We start from the raw sequence: 18,085 nt of genomic DNA, 5'->3' as shown, positions 1-18,085 counted from the left end.
CAACCGTACTGATAAATTATTGCTGCCTTATGTACTCTTCCTCAACCCTACTGATGAACTAATACTGCCTTATTTACTCTTCCTCAAGCCTACTGATGAATTAATACCACCTTATTTACTCTTCCTCAACCCAACTGATGAATTAATACCACCTTATTTACTCTTCCTCAACCCTACTGATGAATTAATACCACCTTATTCACTCTTCCTCAACCGTACTGATAAATTATTGCTGCCTTATGTACTCTTCCTCAACCCTACTGATGAATTAATACCACCCTATTCACTCTTCCTCAACCGTACTGATAAATTATTGCTGCCTTATGTACTCTTCCTCAACCCTACTGATGAATTAATACCACCTTATTTACTCTTCCTCAACCCTACTGATGAATTAATACCACCCTATTCACTCTTCCTCAACCCTACTGATAAATTATTGCTGCCTTATGTACTCTTCCTCAACCCAACTGATGAATTAATACCACCCTATTCACTCTTCCTCAACCGTACTGATGAATTAATACCACCCTATTCACTCTTCCTCAACTCTACTGATAAATTATTGCTGCCTTATGTACTCTTCCTCAACCCAACTGATGAATTAATACCACCCTATTCACTCTTCCTCAACCCAACTGATGAATTAATACCACCCTATTCACTCTTCCTCAACCGTACTGATAAATTATTGCTGCCTTATGTACTCTTCCTCAACCCTACTGATGAACTAATACTGCCTTATTTACTCTTCCTCAACCCTACTGATGAATTAATACCACCCTATTCACTCTTCCTCAACCCTACTGATGAATTAATACCACCTTATGTACTCTTCCTCAACCCTACTGATAAATTATTGCTGCCTTATGTACTCTTCCTCAACCCTACTGATGAACTAATACTGCCTTATTTACTCTTCCTCAACCCTACTGATGAATTAATACCACCCTATTCACTCTTCCTCAACCCTACTGATGAATTAATACCACCTTATTTACCCTTCCTCAACCCTTCTGATGAATTAATACCACCCTATTCACTCTTCCTCAACCGTACTGATAAATTATTGCTGCCTTATGTACTCTTCCTCAACCCTACTGATGAACTAATACTGCCTTATTTACTCTTCCTCAAGCCTACTGATGAATTAATACCACCTTATTTACTCTTCCTCAACCCAACTGATGAATTAATACCACTTTATTTACTCTTCCTCAACCCTACTGATGAATTAATACCACCTTATTCACTCTTCCTCAACCGTACTGATAAATTATTGCTGCCTTATGTACTCTTCCTCAACCCTACTGATGAATTAATACCACCCTATTCACTCTTCCTCAACCGTACTGATAAATTATTGCTGCCTTATGTACTCTTCCTCAACCCTACTGATGAATTAATACCACCTTATTTACTCTTCCTCAACCCTACTGATGAATTAATACCACCCTATTCACTCTTCCTCAACCCTACTGATAAATTATTGCTGCCTTATGTACTCTTCCTCAACCCAACTGATGAATTAATACCACCCTATTCACTCTTCCTCAACCGTACTGATGAATTAATACCACCCTATTCACTCTTCCTCAACCCTACTGATAAATTATTGCTGGCTTATGTACTCTTCCTCAACCCAACTGATGAATTAATACCACCCTATTAACTCTTCCTCAACCGTACTGATAAATTATTGCTGCCTTATGTACTCTTCCTCAACCGTACTGATGAATTAATACTGCTTTATTTACTCTTCCTCAACCCTACTGATGAATTAATACCACCTTATTTACTCTTCCTCAAACCTACTGATGAATTAATACCACCTTATTCACTCTTCCTCAACCGTACTGATAAATTATTGCTGCCTTATGTACTCTTCCTCAACCCAACTGATGAATTAATACCACCCTATTAACTCTTCCTCAACCGTACTGATAAATTATTGCTGCCTTATGTACTCTTCCTCAACCGTACTGATGAATTAATACTGCTTTATTTACTCTTCCTCAACCCTACTGATGAATTAATACCACCTTATTTACTCTTCCTCAAACCTACTGATGAATTAATACCACCTTATTCACTCTTCCTCAACCGTACTGATAAATTATTGCTGCCTTATGTACTCTTCCTCAACCCTACTGATGAATTAATACTGCCTTATTTACCCTTCCTCAACCCTACTGATGAATTAATACCACCCTATTCACTCTTCCTCAACCCTACTGATTAATTAATACTGCCTTATTTACTCTTCCTCAACCCTACTGATGAATTAATACTGCCTTATTTACTCTTCCTCAACCCTACTGATGAATGTCAATGAAGTCAACTGTGCAGTCCCTGCTAAAGAATGCAGCTGAAGACCGACCTTTGCTGGTAGCTTGTTTTGGATGGTTTAAGCTGGTCTTTATGGTCAAGGTACTTGAAAAGCTGTTCATCCGGATGCAAACATACCCCATGCTGGTAAGCCTGGTGGGTAAGATGGTTAACCAGCTTAGCTCTTGACCAGCATAGTATATGTTTCCATTTGAGTTTGATGGACAAAGCTGGTTTCCAAGCTGGTCATACTGGTTGAACAGTTTGGTTTCTGTGGTCAGGCTGGTCATTCTGGTCAACCAACTTTGTCAGGCTGGTTGACCAGCTTAATGATGCTGGTCATGATGGTCAACCAGTTTGGTCATACTGAGAGCTACGCTGGTTAACCAGCTTGACCGACTTGGCCAGGGACTCAGCTCCCCCGCTGGTCCAACTGAAGACCACTCATTGTTAATAAGCCTGTGCTACAGGTTAGCAAAAAAAACATGTGTTTTGTACAAAAATAATCAAATATTTAGGAGACCACAAATACACTACGAGGACAAAAGTATTGGGACACCTGCATATTTGTTGTTTCTTCTAGAATCAAGGATATTTTAAAGAGTTCATCCTCCAACCTTTTGTTAGAGGAACTGTCTCCACTGTCCAGAAAAAAAAAACAAAAAAACTTTCTGCTAGATTTTGGAGCATTGCTGTGAGGATTTGATTGCATTTAGCGACAAGAGCGTTAGAGAGATCAGGATGTTGGATGATCGCCACCCACCTTCATCCCTAACTCCCCAACTCACCCCAAAAGTATTGGATCAGTGAACACAGTTCCACTGCTCCTCAGCTCAATCCTGGGGGGCTTTATACCCCTCTAGCCCACACCAATAGGTTCAGATTGATCTGCTCCAGAGAGTCCTATTCTATTAACAATTCTTCTCTACAGGGACTAGATCATGCTAAATGCATTCATTAGAAGTGGTGTCCAAAGATATTTGGACGTGTAGTGGCAGTGGGGACGACAGAGCCCCCCAGCAGCAGGGGGCGACAGAGCGGATTCTCCGAACGGAATCAGTGTGTCTCCACTTCCGACTGGTGCAACGTTTTCTGTACGGAGCGGCAACCAGAAAGTTGGTGAATTACTGCTAGTTTTACAAAGCTGCTGTTCGTTAATACTGCTGTCCGCCGCCGGCGTGTTCGCTTTTACAAGTCTGGACTTAAATTGGAATCGAAAACTGAGGAGATTTAGCTGGTAAGTCTCTGAAATCCTCTGTGAAGGAACAGTAACGTGAGTTTGTAGCGAGCAGGACTGTTAGCTAGCTAGCTAACGCTAGGTAGCAGGAGGGATTTCTCCTCAAAGCGCCCAGATATTATTATTGTTAATAATAATAATAATGATAATAATAATAGTGACAACTATTAGTGCCTCATCTACTAATAATATTATTCGTGAGCTCCTAACTCCTGTTAGCAGCAACTAGCTGCAGTGCTGCTCACAGATATAGCTAGCTATCCTAGCTAGCTAGCAACACCTCTAACGTTAGTGCTAGCTAGCTATCTAGCTATCTACATTCGTTAGCCAGCAGTCCAGCGTTAGTCTGATAGCATTAGCAGGTACAGTTGTGTGTTTTCTTGGCCTTTTATTGTCTAAACATTTAAATTCGTACTCTAATTAAGACGTTTAGTTTAAATGTGAGTCATGTGTCGACGTTGCTGTAGCTAGCTAACTGAACTAGCAGACTTCGTGCTAACGTTCATCAGTTCAATAAGAGCTGATGGTCTTGTACTGGAGCCTGTTCCTTTATCCGTGGTCCGCCAGAGAGAGCTGTGTGGCTTTGGTGCTTGTGTTAATGAATCCAGAGAGAGAATCGCATCACACATCACTGTCTTTGCCTTGTAGAGAAGTATTGCAGATAGACTATGACTTTCTGGAGCAGATTAACATGAGTCTGTTGGCACCATGCCTAATACCAGGTGTGGGCTAGAGGGTTGTAATGCCCCCAGCGTTAAACTGTGAACGGTGCTCCATCCGATACTGAATGGTGAAGGTGGTGATCATCATCATCATCCAACATCCTGACCTCACTAAAGCTCTTCTTGTTAAATGCGATGAGAGAAGAATGAGGAAGAAAGCCACACCTGGACAGCAGACAAATACTAATTTTTGTATTATTTCATGAGAAGCAATGAATGAGCAGCTTTCCAAATATAGTTTGTCACAGTCAGTAACAAAATGATCTGGTATCTCTGACTGACCAAAACGTACAGAGATTTAGCTTGGAGATCTGTCCAGCTCCCAAGCGATCTCAACCCACCCGATAAAGTGAACTGAAGATGTGAATTGGTGTTCCTTGGTACGGATCTAATCACTAAGGTGGATGTTCAGGGATAAATAATGTGTAATTTGCAATGGATCTACTCTTCACATGCAGTCAGCGATGTTATAGCACCACTGGAGCAGAGAGGGTTAAGGCAGCTAGACAGTGACAACTACGCGAACCTGAGGATCACACAACCCTGTGTTCAGTAGTTACTCGTAGTGCTCCAGCAACTGAGCCACCACTACTAGTTGATTGAGTAGGCATAATACAATGGACAAACACAAGCTTTACCAGATTTCTAATTTTGTTGTTGTGACCTTGATGGTAAGGTTGGGCCAAAGGTTGGACTGTTCTTGTGTCTTCATGTTGGCCCCATTGAATTGACGTTATTATTAATATTAATAATATTAGTTGCATTCTGAAATTAATGATGTTCTCCTTATTGTTGTGTTGAAGAGAGCTTTTCCCAGCATGTCGCTGCCCAAGCGGGAGGTTGAGGAGCTGCGGCCCTGGGTGGAGCGGACGGTGAAAAAGGTGCTTGGCTTCTCAGAACCGACTGTGGTCACTGCAGCTCTGCACTGTGTAGGGAAGGGCCTGGACAAAAGAAAGACAACTGGTAAGAAAATAATATAAACATGTGTATTGTGCATTAGGAGAGTAAAGTTTGCATCTTTTCACTTAATTTGAATAGGTGGTTGTGCAAGTTAGTTTTTCATCTAGTGCCATATAGTCAAGTATTATGGTCTCAAAGTTGACTATTGTGTTTAGTTTTATCTAGGCTTAAGAGGTATCCTTGGATTCTAGAGCATCTACTAAATGCCTTAAATGTCAATATAGTCCCTCCTGGGATAGTTAATAGAGCCTGTGAAGTGTTAAGCAGTCTAAATTATGGCATGTTCAATGTGTTTCCACACACGCATATACCCAGAAACACCTTCACATCATCCTTGTCCAATACATCATGAGATGAAATAAGATGTCAAAAGCCAGAATATGGACAAACAAGACTACAGTTACTAGGGCAGTACTCTTAAACCACTACAACTCCCACAATAGCATGCATATTCAAGGGCTTATAGCTTAACCTTTCCGGATGGCACACCCTCTTGTGAAATGACCAAATGTACTCTTAAGTGTGTATGTGCTTCTCTGTTAAGTAATTTAAAGTCAGTTTGTAGTTCTGATCCTTTTTACAGTTTATGTTGCTCTCTTTCTCAGACCAGCTGAGGCCGTTTCTCGATGATTCCGCAAGCGGCTTTGTGGAAAGGCTCTTTGAGGCGCTGGAGGAGAGTAGGAACTCTCGGGGGAGCAGGGGTACAGGAGAGAAGAACCGCAAGAGAGAACTTAAGGTCTTATTTGTGCAGCACTTCTGATGTAGTGCCTCTTATTTCTTAATAGTTTTTTGACATTGTGCTACATAGTTATTTTAAGATGTTATAGTTCCAGTCAGTGCTGCAGGTGATGTGGTAGCTCCACAGAAAAAAATGATGTTCTGGTTTGAAGCTTCTAACCCACCGCATGCTCCGTTGTTCTGGTTATGATTTTGGTGGTTCATGCTTTAGGAGTAGTTAGCCAGCCTTGTTAAAAGTCTTCTAAACTTCATCACACTCTGTTCCTCTGCAGGATGTGTTTGGCGATGAAGTAGAAGGGGCAAAGGATGGCGAAAGTGGCGACGTTGCAGCAAAGAAGAAGAGGGTACCTCGTTTTGAAGAGGTTGAAGAGCCAGAAGTTCTCCCTGGGCCTCCAACAGAAAGTCCTGGCATGCTCACCAAGATGCAGGTAATGTAACATTTTAAGGCCTTTGTTTTGAATTGAGAAATATTGATTGGAAAGTAGTGCTAGAGCCTATGTGCCTTTTTTTTGCCTTTACTAAGCAAGCCCAGTTTTGTCCACAGATAAAGCAGATGATGGAAGCAGCCACACGGCAAATTGAGGAGAGGAAAAAGCAACTCAGTTTTGTGGCACCGGTTCCTGCCTCTCAGGTTAGAGACATACTAATTTCAAGGTGCACTTGTGCATTACGTATACCAGACATGCTATTTCATGCTAGTGATAGTCCTGATGATGATGATGATGATGAGGGGGGAAAAAATTAACCTCTTCCGCCCCCTCCTCTCTTTCCACAGCCTAGAATGCCACAGGCTCCACCCCAACCAGAGACACCTTCCCAACGACCCGTCCTTCCATCACTGGGATCGTCCGCAGTGGGAACAAATCAGTCTATCGCTCCTTCCCAAGCTGCTAGCTTCATGAATGATGCCATTGAAAAGGCCCGCAAGGCAGCCGAGCTACAGGCTAAAATCCAGTCCACTCTGGCCATGAAGCCTGGCATCCTGGGGGCTCTGACCAACCAGGGACCACACAACCTTGTTGCACTGGCCAATCTGCATGCCATGGGGATTGCACCACCGTGAGTGGAGTATATGAGCTATGATATGAGCATACTTGTTCACATGTGTTATATTCTGCATTTTATTACGCAGTCGCATAAAACTAAGCATTGATTTGAGAGTAAACGTTCAGCTGGGTCTGTTTTTACAGCAAGGTGGAGGCTCGTGAGATTACCAAGCCAACACCCCTTATTCTGGATGAACTGGGAAGAACTGTTGATGCCAGCGGCAAGGAAGTGGAACTCACTCACCGCATGCCCACTCTAAAAGGTAGCACATTCATGTGACCCCCTAGGTCTGTGTCTGTACTGTTTAACAAGTGAGACCCTATCCTTATCATCCCTCTCTCACTCTCTAGCTAATATTAGGGCAGTGAAAAGAGAGCAGTTCAGGCAGCAGCTGAAGGAGAAGCCAAGTGATGATCTCGAGTCCACATCCTACTTTGACCCTAGGATGTCTGTGGCACCGCCGCAGAGAGCCCGGAAAGGATTTAAGTTCCATGAAAGAGGACGCTTTGAGAAAATAGCCCAGCGGATACGTACCAAGGTGAGCCGGTCTGACAGGTGTTGCCTTCATCTTTATGTAGCTGTACTGGAAATGTAGTTTAATCTTCTCCTTGCAATAAAAGCCGCAGGTAACTAACTAGATGTACATGTTCGGGGATGTTATACTGAATAACCTTTCATTACAACTGTTTTGATTTTGTTTACTTTCTCAGGCTCAGCTGGAAAGGCTGCAGATGGAGATTGCACAGGCTGCTAAAAAGACTGGGATTCAGGCCTCAACCAAGCTGGCTCTGATCGCCCCTAAAAAGGAGCTTGGTGAGGGAGAGGTGCCTTTCATCGAGTGGTGGGACTCCTATATACTGCCCTCCAACATGGAGCTGTAAGAAACTTCAGTTTATTTGTAATAGGGAAAAATGATTGGTGGTGTTTTTAAAAAAAAAAAACCTGACAGTCCTTTCCATTGCACTGACTCTGTCTCTTTTTTTTCTTAGTTCTGCCCAGTCTGTATTTGATGGTTTGGAGTTTCATGGAGTCACCAATTTGGTGGAGCACCCAGCCCAAATGGCCCCTCCAGGTATGTTAGACTGTTTATATATCAGGTCTTTCAAACTGCGATAGTGGAAATCAAACTTTAACAAACAAAATGCTTAATGGAAAAATGCTTGGACCTAATTACTAAACCTTTTATGTGTTGACTTGGGTATGTTACGTTATTCATTTTTGGGAGCTTTGAATCCCTGATTTAATACCTCAAGATCTGTCTTAACTGCTTCTCAGTGCAGTGAATTCAAGTACTTACAGTTTTCCATCCTCACTGATTAACCTTTCTGTTGTTCTGTGCATTTGTATCTCAGTGGACCCAGACAAGCCAGTGACTCTGGGCGTGTATCTAACAAAGAAGGAGCAGAAGAAGCTCCGGCGGCAAACGAGACGGGAGGGTCAGAAAGAGGTCCAGGAGAAGGTTCGCCTTGGTCTCATGCCACCACCAGAACCCAAAGGTAAAGTAGGAAGCACAGGAGAGTAGAGAAATCTTAAGTCGCTAACAATTAGTTGGCTTCTGAAGAAGTCATAAGCTCTTTATAATTAATGCTAGGTCTTTGATTGGAACATTCAGTTGTACTTTGATAAGCTGTAAAATGCAAACCAGTGACAAGATTTCTTGATGTTTTTTTATTTTTATTTTTTTATCTGATCTGGGACCTAGTTTAGTCATCAGAATCAATGTGCCTGTGTTATATTGTGTAACTAAAGGTGTGAATATATCTGTGCAGTGCGTATCTCTAATTTGATGCGTGTGCTCGGGACTGAGGCGGTGCAAGATCCTACAAAAGTGGAAGCTCACGTTCGAGCACAGATGGCCAAGAGACAGAAGTGAGCTTGTGCACGCACCCCGTGTTAAACATGGCTCATGACAACTCCACTGTTTACACACAGTGAGGAAATCCCCAGACACACGAGTGTGTTAATGGCTTGAGCTTTTCTTGTGTCTATGCAGGGCTCATGAGGAGGCAAACGCAGCACGTAAACTCACAGCAGAACAGAGAAAAGAAAAGAAGGTGAAGAAACTAAAGGAAGATCTGAGTCAAGGAGTTCACATTGCTGTTTACAGGTACACTGCAAACCTACAAAGCAAGCTCTTTATATGCAATAAGGGATCAATTAAAACGGAGACAAATCCAAGCACTCTGGCCACTTCAGGAGCTGGTCTTAGACACATTTGAGCCACATGTTATGCATTACTACCAAAACACCAGTAATTGCCATGTGACATAAGCACATTGTCATATTCCTTCCCACACAGCAAGCGGGTGACTAACAAGTGTAAATGCATTTGGCTAAAATCTTATCAGAATACAGTCTAGATATTGGTTACAAGTGACTAGGTGTAAACAGGGTCCAAGATTTTTCAGTCCATCCGGTGTTACACTGCTTGGTCTTCAATAGGGGCTGTTTAGGGGTGTTTTTCATTTTTTAGATGCCAGTCTTTCAGGTTGAGTGATGCATGCTGGTGTCACAAATGTAAAGTCAGTTCTGAGGACTAAAAATTACCTTGTTTTTATTTATTTATTGCTTGTCCTGTCCCGCTTGGATGTTAGGATCCGAAATCTGCACAATCCAGCCAAGAAGTTCAAGGTGGAGGCTAATGCAGGCCAGCTCTACCTCACAGGCACTGTGGTGCTGCACAAAGACGTCAACATTGTGGTGGTGGAGGGAGGTGAGCATGGGGGAAGGAAGCATAGGACAAATAAATAAATACGTTCTGTTTTGGAGTAAAGCACCGTTTCAGGATTTTATACTGAAATGATTTTATCTCTTATAGGACCCAAATCCCAGAAGAAGTTTAAGAGGCTGATGCTGAACAGGATCAAATGGGAAGAACACAACTCAAAGAGAGATGGTGAGAGATGGGGGAATGGAGGGAGGGATGTGATGGATTGTATCTTGAGCTTGGCTGGTCTATTGGCTTTGGTTCAGAATTGGGACCTGAAATTAGCTCGGTCCTCAGTCTGCATTTTTAGTTTTTTATGGTGTTATCAGGTTAGTGTCCTGTAGGAGTTTACCTTTTAATTTATATACTTTGATTCCTTGCCAGACCCTGATGGTTCAGATGATGAGGGATCAAAGAAGAACAACAAGTGCTCATTGGTTTGGGAGGTAAGAAACTGCGAGTGTGGGTTTGAGCATAGTCGAACAACACTTTACCGTTTGTTTATTTTGGGCAGGGCTTGTTTGTCGAGTAGGTGGCTAGATAAGTGGTTTACCATCAATCCTCCTTCTGAAAGACTTCTTTGGTTTCTTTTTCCATACTAATTAGCTTTTCTGTTTTTGCTCTCTTTTCTCTCGTGCTCTCTCTCAGGGCACAGCTAAAGAGCGCAGCTTTGGGGATGTAAAGTTCAAGCAGTGTCCCACGGAGAACATGGCACGGGAGCATTTTAAGAAGCACGGCACGGAACACTACTGGGACATGGCCCTGAGCCAGAGCATCCTGGAGGGTGCTGATGATTGAGGCCAATGTTGCAGATCAGAACAGCCTGTGCATTGCACATCCACTGTGTTACAGACAACTGAGGACAAGAGACTGTGTGTTTTATGCGTATGTATATAAAATAGTCTGTGTAAGAAGCAGCAGGACATTTGAGCATGAGTGCCTGTGGTTAAAGCTGGCTACTTCTGTCAGAAAGGAGAGCATCGCTGGCATATGGATTAACCAGAACCTGTAGAACTTCAGGGACTGGATTTGATTGAGCCCCTGCTTCAGACAGATGCGTGTTGGACATATGACCCTGTCTTATTTGTGATGTATCTTCAACAGAGAGAGGCTGTAACGTCCAAATGGTTCCACCTTGTCTCAGTAGTGCTTTCGAATGACTTTTCTTTTGCAGTCCTAAAATACTGACGTCTGGATGTGTTAACTCCTTGGCAAGAGTTTGAGAATATGACTGCAGTGCACGTGTGAGTTTGTTTAAGAGAGGCACATTATGTTGCTGGACTATCTGAGATAAAGAAGCAACTGTGGAAAAAAAGGTTCCTATATTGTGAGTTGAATGGCACAAAGCTGGGATCAAATGTTCTAGATAACGTTCTTATTTTGCCATGTTTTTATTTTCTCTCCCCAGGTTATATATGTACTTAAACTGTTTTTTTTTCAGTACAGGCAACTACAGTAAAGTTTTGGGGGAAACAATGTTTTTTTTTTTTTTTTTTTTTTTTTTTGGGGGGGGTATTTCTCACTGCACCCTGAAGCACAGTGATCCTCAAACTGGTCATCAGGCATCCCCATACAGGAGCATGGTCAGGCTTTTAGGAGCGTGTCGGGTGTCTGACAATGCTGCAGCAGTTCGGCGGTGGCTGGCTTCATGTGTATTGGAGGACATGTGTTAAGTCTTTAATGGTGGGTGCTTTGCTAGTGCTAGGGGGATTTATAAAGAGTTAGGTTAATTGGCAAATGTGCGGGGGGGGGGGGGTAAAATTCAACAAACAACAAAACAAGAAAAAGGGCTTGAGACAAACAAGTTTGGGCACCTTTTATGGTCAGTATTTAGTAACTCCCCCTTTGGCAAGTACGTAAATGCTTACTGTAGCAGCGAAGAGTCTTTCAGTTGTTTTAGGTTTCATCCACCCATTTTTCAGTCTTTTAGCTTACAGGAACTAGCTCTTTTGGGTCTATCTGCAGAGTTTCAATGATGTCTAGGTTGGGGGACTGTAAGAGGCCATGACAAAGCCTTTAGCTCGCAGCTCTTGTGGATTTTAAGTGTCATATTACTCGCGTCTCTTACTCTTACTATTAGAAAAGGGCTTTCTAAACTGTTTTGCTGCCTTTCTCCAACCTGTCTGAAAATTAAATGAATTGATGCAGAGTGCTAGGTGGGACAGGATTTAAGGAGTCAGAGTATTAATAAGGATTTGAAGGCATTGCACCAACATGCTGATTAAGGTCGGAAGTCTTGGTAAAAGTTATCTGGGAGCTCAAATCTTTTGGGGTGCAACCTTTTTACATGGTGTTCTGTTCCTTATTTTCTTCCACTCTAAATTTGAACCAAACAATATTAAGACGCTCATGTTGCTTTAACTTTTCGAAACCAGTTCTTCTGCTCAACTGCTCACAGTAACAAATTTTGACTGGAGTGCCCAAACTTTTGCTTGAGCCTGTAAGTCGGAATAAAAACAAAAATCTGTCATCAAGGGATCCCTGAGGACCATGATGAACCACTACTGATGTAAACCAAAGAGCAAAGAAAAATGACTCCATTTAACATGGCCTCTATGTAAATGTATAGGCGTCGCCGGGTGCCATTTTATTAATTGATTTCTGAATAAGCGTCTCCACATTAAAGATGTTTGATCCTGGAGCCTGTATGGTGCACCTTTTAACTTGTATTCTTGTGTGTGAAGTGTGAAGCAGTGTTTCTGTTGCTCGGGTTATGAGAATACATTGTGAAATTATACATCACTGAAGGCTCATGAAGTTTGCAGCAGAAGTTAAAAAAGTTAAAGCTGTACACTAGACATTTTTTTGTTGTTGTGAAAGAGGTGTGTCCTGTAGAACTTCTGAGCCTTCTCAGGTTCTTAACTTAACCACTCCAAGCCTTCCTTAGGATTATTATTTAGCAACTTGATGGAATACAGCTCAAACTGGCCAAATCTTTCTAAAGTTATAGGAGTGAAGGAACTGGGTGTTTAAGAGGTTAAAAAAAGTTTCATGATGTTCACCACTGTTTAAACAAATACTGAGAGTTACATCCAATAGTGCTGGCCATCTTCTCTAACTGCCTACAAGGGGTGTGGTCTTTTTTTTCCCCAGGTTCTGGTCGAGAGATATGACCGGTAATCTAGAATGTTTCAAGTTATTGGGAAAATGTCAAATACCTTAAAGTTGAATCTAAAGTTTGATAATCGGAAGCTGAGCTGCATCACTGTGGGAACACAGGTTCTAGCTCGACTACCCGACCAGATCTCAGCTCAGCCGGAACAGCGGAGAATATAACTATTAACAATTCAGCTGAAGCTAGTGCTGTTGTAAATGACAGAACTTGAAGGTATGTAAATATTCTCCTCAGACTGTCTCAGATTGGATAATCTGAAGGGGAGCTGAAGCCTCTCCCTCCTGATTTTGCACATTTCTGTGGGAGCAACGGTCTGCCTCAACCAGCAGCCCATGGAGCAGGACTTTACCTTCAGACTCAAACCTAACTAATATGTCAGCATTACCTGAAAACATGCTTGAGGGCTACAAGGAGTGGACCCTTGTTGACTTCTTCAGGATTCCTTACTTCAATGTGGACTGTGGGAGAAAAGCTTCTGCCTCCCCCTAACAGCCCACAACACATCCTCACAAGCCTACTGGGAACACAGAGAATGATAAACATCGGGCTGGGAAGAAGAGGAAGCTTTGTGCACCACAGAGTCCATCCTAAAAAACTTCTTCACCCTCCTTCGAAGTGTCCGTGAGGCTCTGAGAACTGGTGCTACAACATAAGCCTTAGCTGCCCTTTTAACTGCAGCACCAAATGGACTACAGCTGGAGCAGCAGTCCTCCTCCTCCACAACCTCTACGCTTCTGCAAGTTGAACCTGCACCAGTTCTACTGCTCTCGTCTTCCCGCTCAGGCTTTAGAGGCTCACAGTTGAAGTCTCGACAGGAGAGCACCTCTGCCTCTCTGCTCAAAGAGGGAGATTGAGACTCTTGCTGATCATCGACCGTCACCACAAGAAACCTGCCTATGACTCTGGAGATCATATAGAACAGATGAGGAACATAAGTCATCTTTGATTATTTACTTATTGGTAATGAACTGATACTTTGTTACCTATTTATTTACAAAAAGTTTTAATGGGAGGAGCCAAGATACAACAGGACAAATAAAGCACTTAGTAAATCAATTCAGAAACAGTGGAAACAACAAATAAATCAAACATACCGGCTGGTTTTCTCCAAACGCTTCATCCTGTCCTGCTCAGATATAGTGCCCCCCTTACAGTATGCAGCTTCACCACCAAACACATTGTGTCCCAGAGAGCTTTCAGCCTTAGCCAGTGATGAGCCTTCAGTTTCACTGTTGATGAAAACACAAGAGAAATTTAGCAAAGGAACAAATAACTGACAGATCTGGGGGTGTTTCACAGAGCAGGACTCTCAGTTCCAATCAAATCAAATCAGGTTTGTCACATCACGTTAACAGAGCTGCAATAAACTTTGGCGCCTAGTCCCTAGCAGTGAAAGCAAATATTTACAAAATAAAAATACAGAATCTATACACATTAACTTGCACTATACACACACTACACACACAGTATTGCACAGTTAGAAATGTACAGGTTTAATATATCTAAAATGTTTATATCACTATTTACATTAACACTTAGGAGAAGCTGTGAAAAGTGTGGGGAGAAGTCTTTGGTGGGTGTGGTGTGACTGAGCTGTTGGTTACAGTTCCAGTAAGTGTGTGCAGGGTGCAGAAGATGTCTGTATAGGGTGGAGGTGTGAAGATGAGATATCTTGTGTGGCAAGAACTCTGAGAGCTTTGTGAGCTTTTCTATCCTCACCAAATCAATGAATGAGCAGTCAATGCATTTTTAAACTTAATAAATATTAAAGATATATATATATATATATATATATATATATATATATATATATATATATATATATATATATATATATATATACACAGTCATGCCTGTCAAAGTTTGACTTAAATTTACTTTTATTTAACCAGAAATTATATTTTTGCCTGGAAATGACACAGGCATCTCCCAGGAGATAACACGATGATGTACAAGAGGCATCATTGTGGGAAAAAATATTTCTCAGCTTTTATACACATTTGAACAAAAAGTGGCATGTCCAAAATTATTCATACCCTTCTCAATAATTAATAGAAAAGCCTTTATTGGCTATTACAGCAATCAAACGCTTCCTGTAATTGCTGACCAGCTTTTTGCATGTCTCCACTGGTATTTTTGCCCATTCATCTTTAGTGATGAGCTCCAACTCTTTGAGGTTCGAGGGTCTCCTTGCCATCACCCTGATCTTTAGCTCCCTCCACAGATTCTCAATTGGATTCAAGTCAGGACTCTGGCTGGGCCACTGCAAAACATTAATGTTTTTGTCTGCTAACCATTTCTTCACCACTTTGGCTGTGTGTTTTGGGTCGTTGTCGTGCTGAAATGTCCACCGGTTCCCAAGGCCAAGTTTCTCTGCAGACTGCCTGATGTTGTTGTTGAGAATCTTGATGTATTGCTCTTTTTTCATGGTGCCATTTACTGTGATCAAGTTCCCTGGTCCATTGGCTGAAAAACACCCCCAAAACATTAGGTTCCCACCACCATGTTTGACAGTGGGGATGGTGTTCTTAGGGTTGAAGGCTTCTCCTTTTTTACGCCAAATGGTGCACACATCATTGTGGCCAAACAATTCAATTTTTGTTTCATCTGACCATAAAACAGAACACCAGAAGTCTTCTTCTTTGTCCAGATGAGCATTTGCAAAGGTCAAGCGGGCTTTTGTGTGCCTTTTCTGGAGAAGTGGTGTCCTCCTTGGCCTGCGTCCGTGGAACCCAGCAGTGTGCAGTGTCCGTTGAACTGTCTGCCTTGAGATGTCGCCACCAGCAGAGTCCAGATTCACCAGGATGGCCTTGGTGGTGATCCTTGGATTTTTCTTCACCTCTCTCACTATTCTCCTGGCCAGCACAGGTGTCACTTTTGGCTTCCGACCACATCTTCTGAGATTTTCCACAGTGCGGAACTTCTTGTATTTTTTAATAATACTTTGCACTGTAGCCACTGGAACTTGAAAACATTTTGATATGGCTTTATAGCCCTTTCCTGACTTGTGAGCGGCCACAATGCACAGCCGCAGGTCCTTAGTGAGCTCCTTTGTCTTAGCCATGACTGTCCACAAACCAACTGCAGAGAGCTGCTGTTTTTCTCCTGTTGAGTTGATTAAAACAGCTGTTCCCAATGAATCAGGGTAATTAGGATGCTTTAAAACAGCTTGGACTATGGAATGGTATAGAACTTTGGATTTTCCCATATACTGTGACAGTTTTCAAAGGGTATGAATAATTTTGGACATGCCACTTTTTGTTCAAATGTGTATAAAAGCTGAGAAATACTTTTTCCCACAATGATGCCTCTTGTACATCATCGTGTTATCTCCTGGGAGATGCCTGTGTTGTTTCAAGGCAAAAATATAACTTCTGGTTAAATAAAAGTAAATTTAAGTCAAACTTTGCCAGGGGTATGAATACTTTCGGGCATGACTGTATATATATATATATATATATATATTTATATACACACCTACATTTTCCCCATAATCCTATTTACGCTGGAGACGGGGAAGATTCTCGTCAGTGGAGTGCTTGAAGGGCAGGTCTCCAGTGACCATGACATAAAGAATTACACCCAGGCTCCACACATCGCTCTTCTTTGGATCATAAGGAACATCCATAAGCACTTCAGGTGCAGCGTAAGGAGGAGAGCAACAGAACGTCTGACTTAGGTCATCAACAACCAAAGTGGGCAGATTTGACCTGGGCCCGGTTGCTGGTAGCTACCAAATACGTACACCTACCCCTTTTTGAAGTATGTTTGACTGTATTTACTGTGTTCTTTTCTTTCTAGGAACTACAATGATGTGCTTTACCAAAAAGCTCTATCTTGGTCTGATCTGTCCACAAGATGTTTGCCAGAAGGATTTTGGAGCCTACTCATGTACATTTTGACAATCTGCAGTCTAGCTTTTTTATGTCTCTGTGTCAGCAGTGGGGTCCTCCTGGGTCTCCTGCTGTAGAGTTTTATATTTGACAAATGTCGACTGATAGTTCGCACCGACACTGATGCCCCCTGAGTGTGCAGGACAGCTTGAATTTCTGTAGAACTTGATTGGGGCTGCTTATCCACCATCCGGACTATCCTAGCGTTGCAACCTCTCATCAGTTTTTCTCTTCCATCCATGTCCAGGGAGATTAGCTACATTGCCATGGGTGGTAAACCTCTTGATTATGTTGGGCATCGCGGACAAAGAAACATCAAGATCTCTGGTGATTAACTTGTAACCTTGAGATTATTGAAATTTTTCCACAATTTTGGTTTTCAAGTATTTTTTTCGTAAATAATATAAACTTAGCTCAAAAAGTGAGGAAATTTGTGTTTGGTAGATTATTTCTTTGTTGTAACAAATTGCTTCTTGTCAATAAATCTTAAACCGCTGGACAGCCGGTTAATTTCCCTTTTAAATGGTGCCACATTTGTAAGAAACATGCATTTATGGGATGAGTATGAATATGTGGGTTGTGCCCATGAAAAAATTTGGCCACACAGTTTATTCTGCCACTGACTCGTTTGGTGTTTGGTGGACTGGATGATTGAAGTTTGAAGAAAAAAGACATATTGGCATTTTAACAATGGAATGGAAGAACCATACACAGCCACAACACACTCCTCCTCATGCTGGTCACCAGCCTGGTCACACACTGCTGTGGGATGGCATCCCATTCTTCAACCAGCATTTGTCGCAAGTCAGCCAACGTGGTTGTGTTGGTCCCTTTGGCCCTAAGCGGCCGCGAAATTTGAGTATGCCTGGGGCCGGCTCTGACTGACAGTGGCCTGTTGCCCCTGGCCTAAACTATTCCGAGATTAACAGAGATGTATTTGGACCTTTTTTATTTCTTAGCTCTTGATTAGAGAACTAACTAAAAAAGAACCTCACAGTATCTGCATGTCCCCTTTCCTCCCTGCAGGTAAGCTTGAGAGAGCTACTGCAGGACTTTACCTTCTGACCTACTGTAAACTACAGGTGCTTCTTATGTAGGACCGAGCGGTTCGTTTCCATTTCCATTCAAGAAATATATGTAACATCCAAAATGAAGTGAGATTTGGAGCTATTTTAAGAGGAAGATCATTCATAAACTGTTACAGCTGTAGTTACGAGGGGACGTGTAGTCATAGGAAAGAGAGATGGTCATGCACTGGTCATCTCTGCCGTATCTCTTTCTGTCTAACAGAAGAAAATGAGTATGCAACATGTCAAGTAGTGCAGATGGGGAAAAAAA

General features: G+C 42.1%; 1 protein-coding gene across 1 annotated transcript; it reads left to right on the top strand.

Annotated features, from left to right (window-relative positions):
- Positions 1-3,414: 3,414 nt before the first annotated feature.
- Positions 3,415-12,388, top strand: prpf3 (PRP3 pre-mRNA processing factor 3 homolog (yeast)). Its single transcript, XM_072678968.1, has 17 exons — positions 3,415-3,565; positions 5,091-5,250; positions 5,853-5,983; positions 6,258-6,413; positions 6,530-6,616; positions 6,761-7,044; positions 7,176-7,294; positions 7,383-7,570; positions 7,743-7,909; positions 8,022-8,104; positions 8,385-8,528; positions 8,802-8,901; positions 9,026-9,139; positions 9,627-9,745; positions 9,851-9,928; positions 10,124-10,185; positions 10,388-12,388. The coding sequence occupies exons 2-17, from the start codon at positions 5,106-5,108 to the stop codon at positions 10,535-10,537; spliced, it is 2,127 nt and encodes a 708-aa protein (XP_072535069.1). The 5' UTR covers positions 3,415-3,565; positions 5,091-5,105; the 3' UTR covers positions 10,538-12,388.
- Positions 12,389-18,085: the final 5,697 nt, after the last annotated feature.

Source organism: Salminus brasiliensis, chromosome 5 (assembly GCF_030463535.1).
Source record: "Salminus brasiliensis chromosome 5, fSalBra1.hap2, whole genome shotgun sequence".
NCBI lineage: Eukaryota > Metazoa > Chordata > Actinopteri > Characiformes > Bryconidae > Salminus > Salminus brasiliensis.
This window is presented reverse-complemented; position numbering and strand designations above follow the sequence as displayed.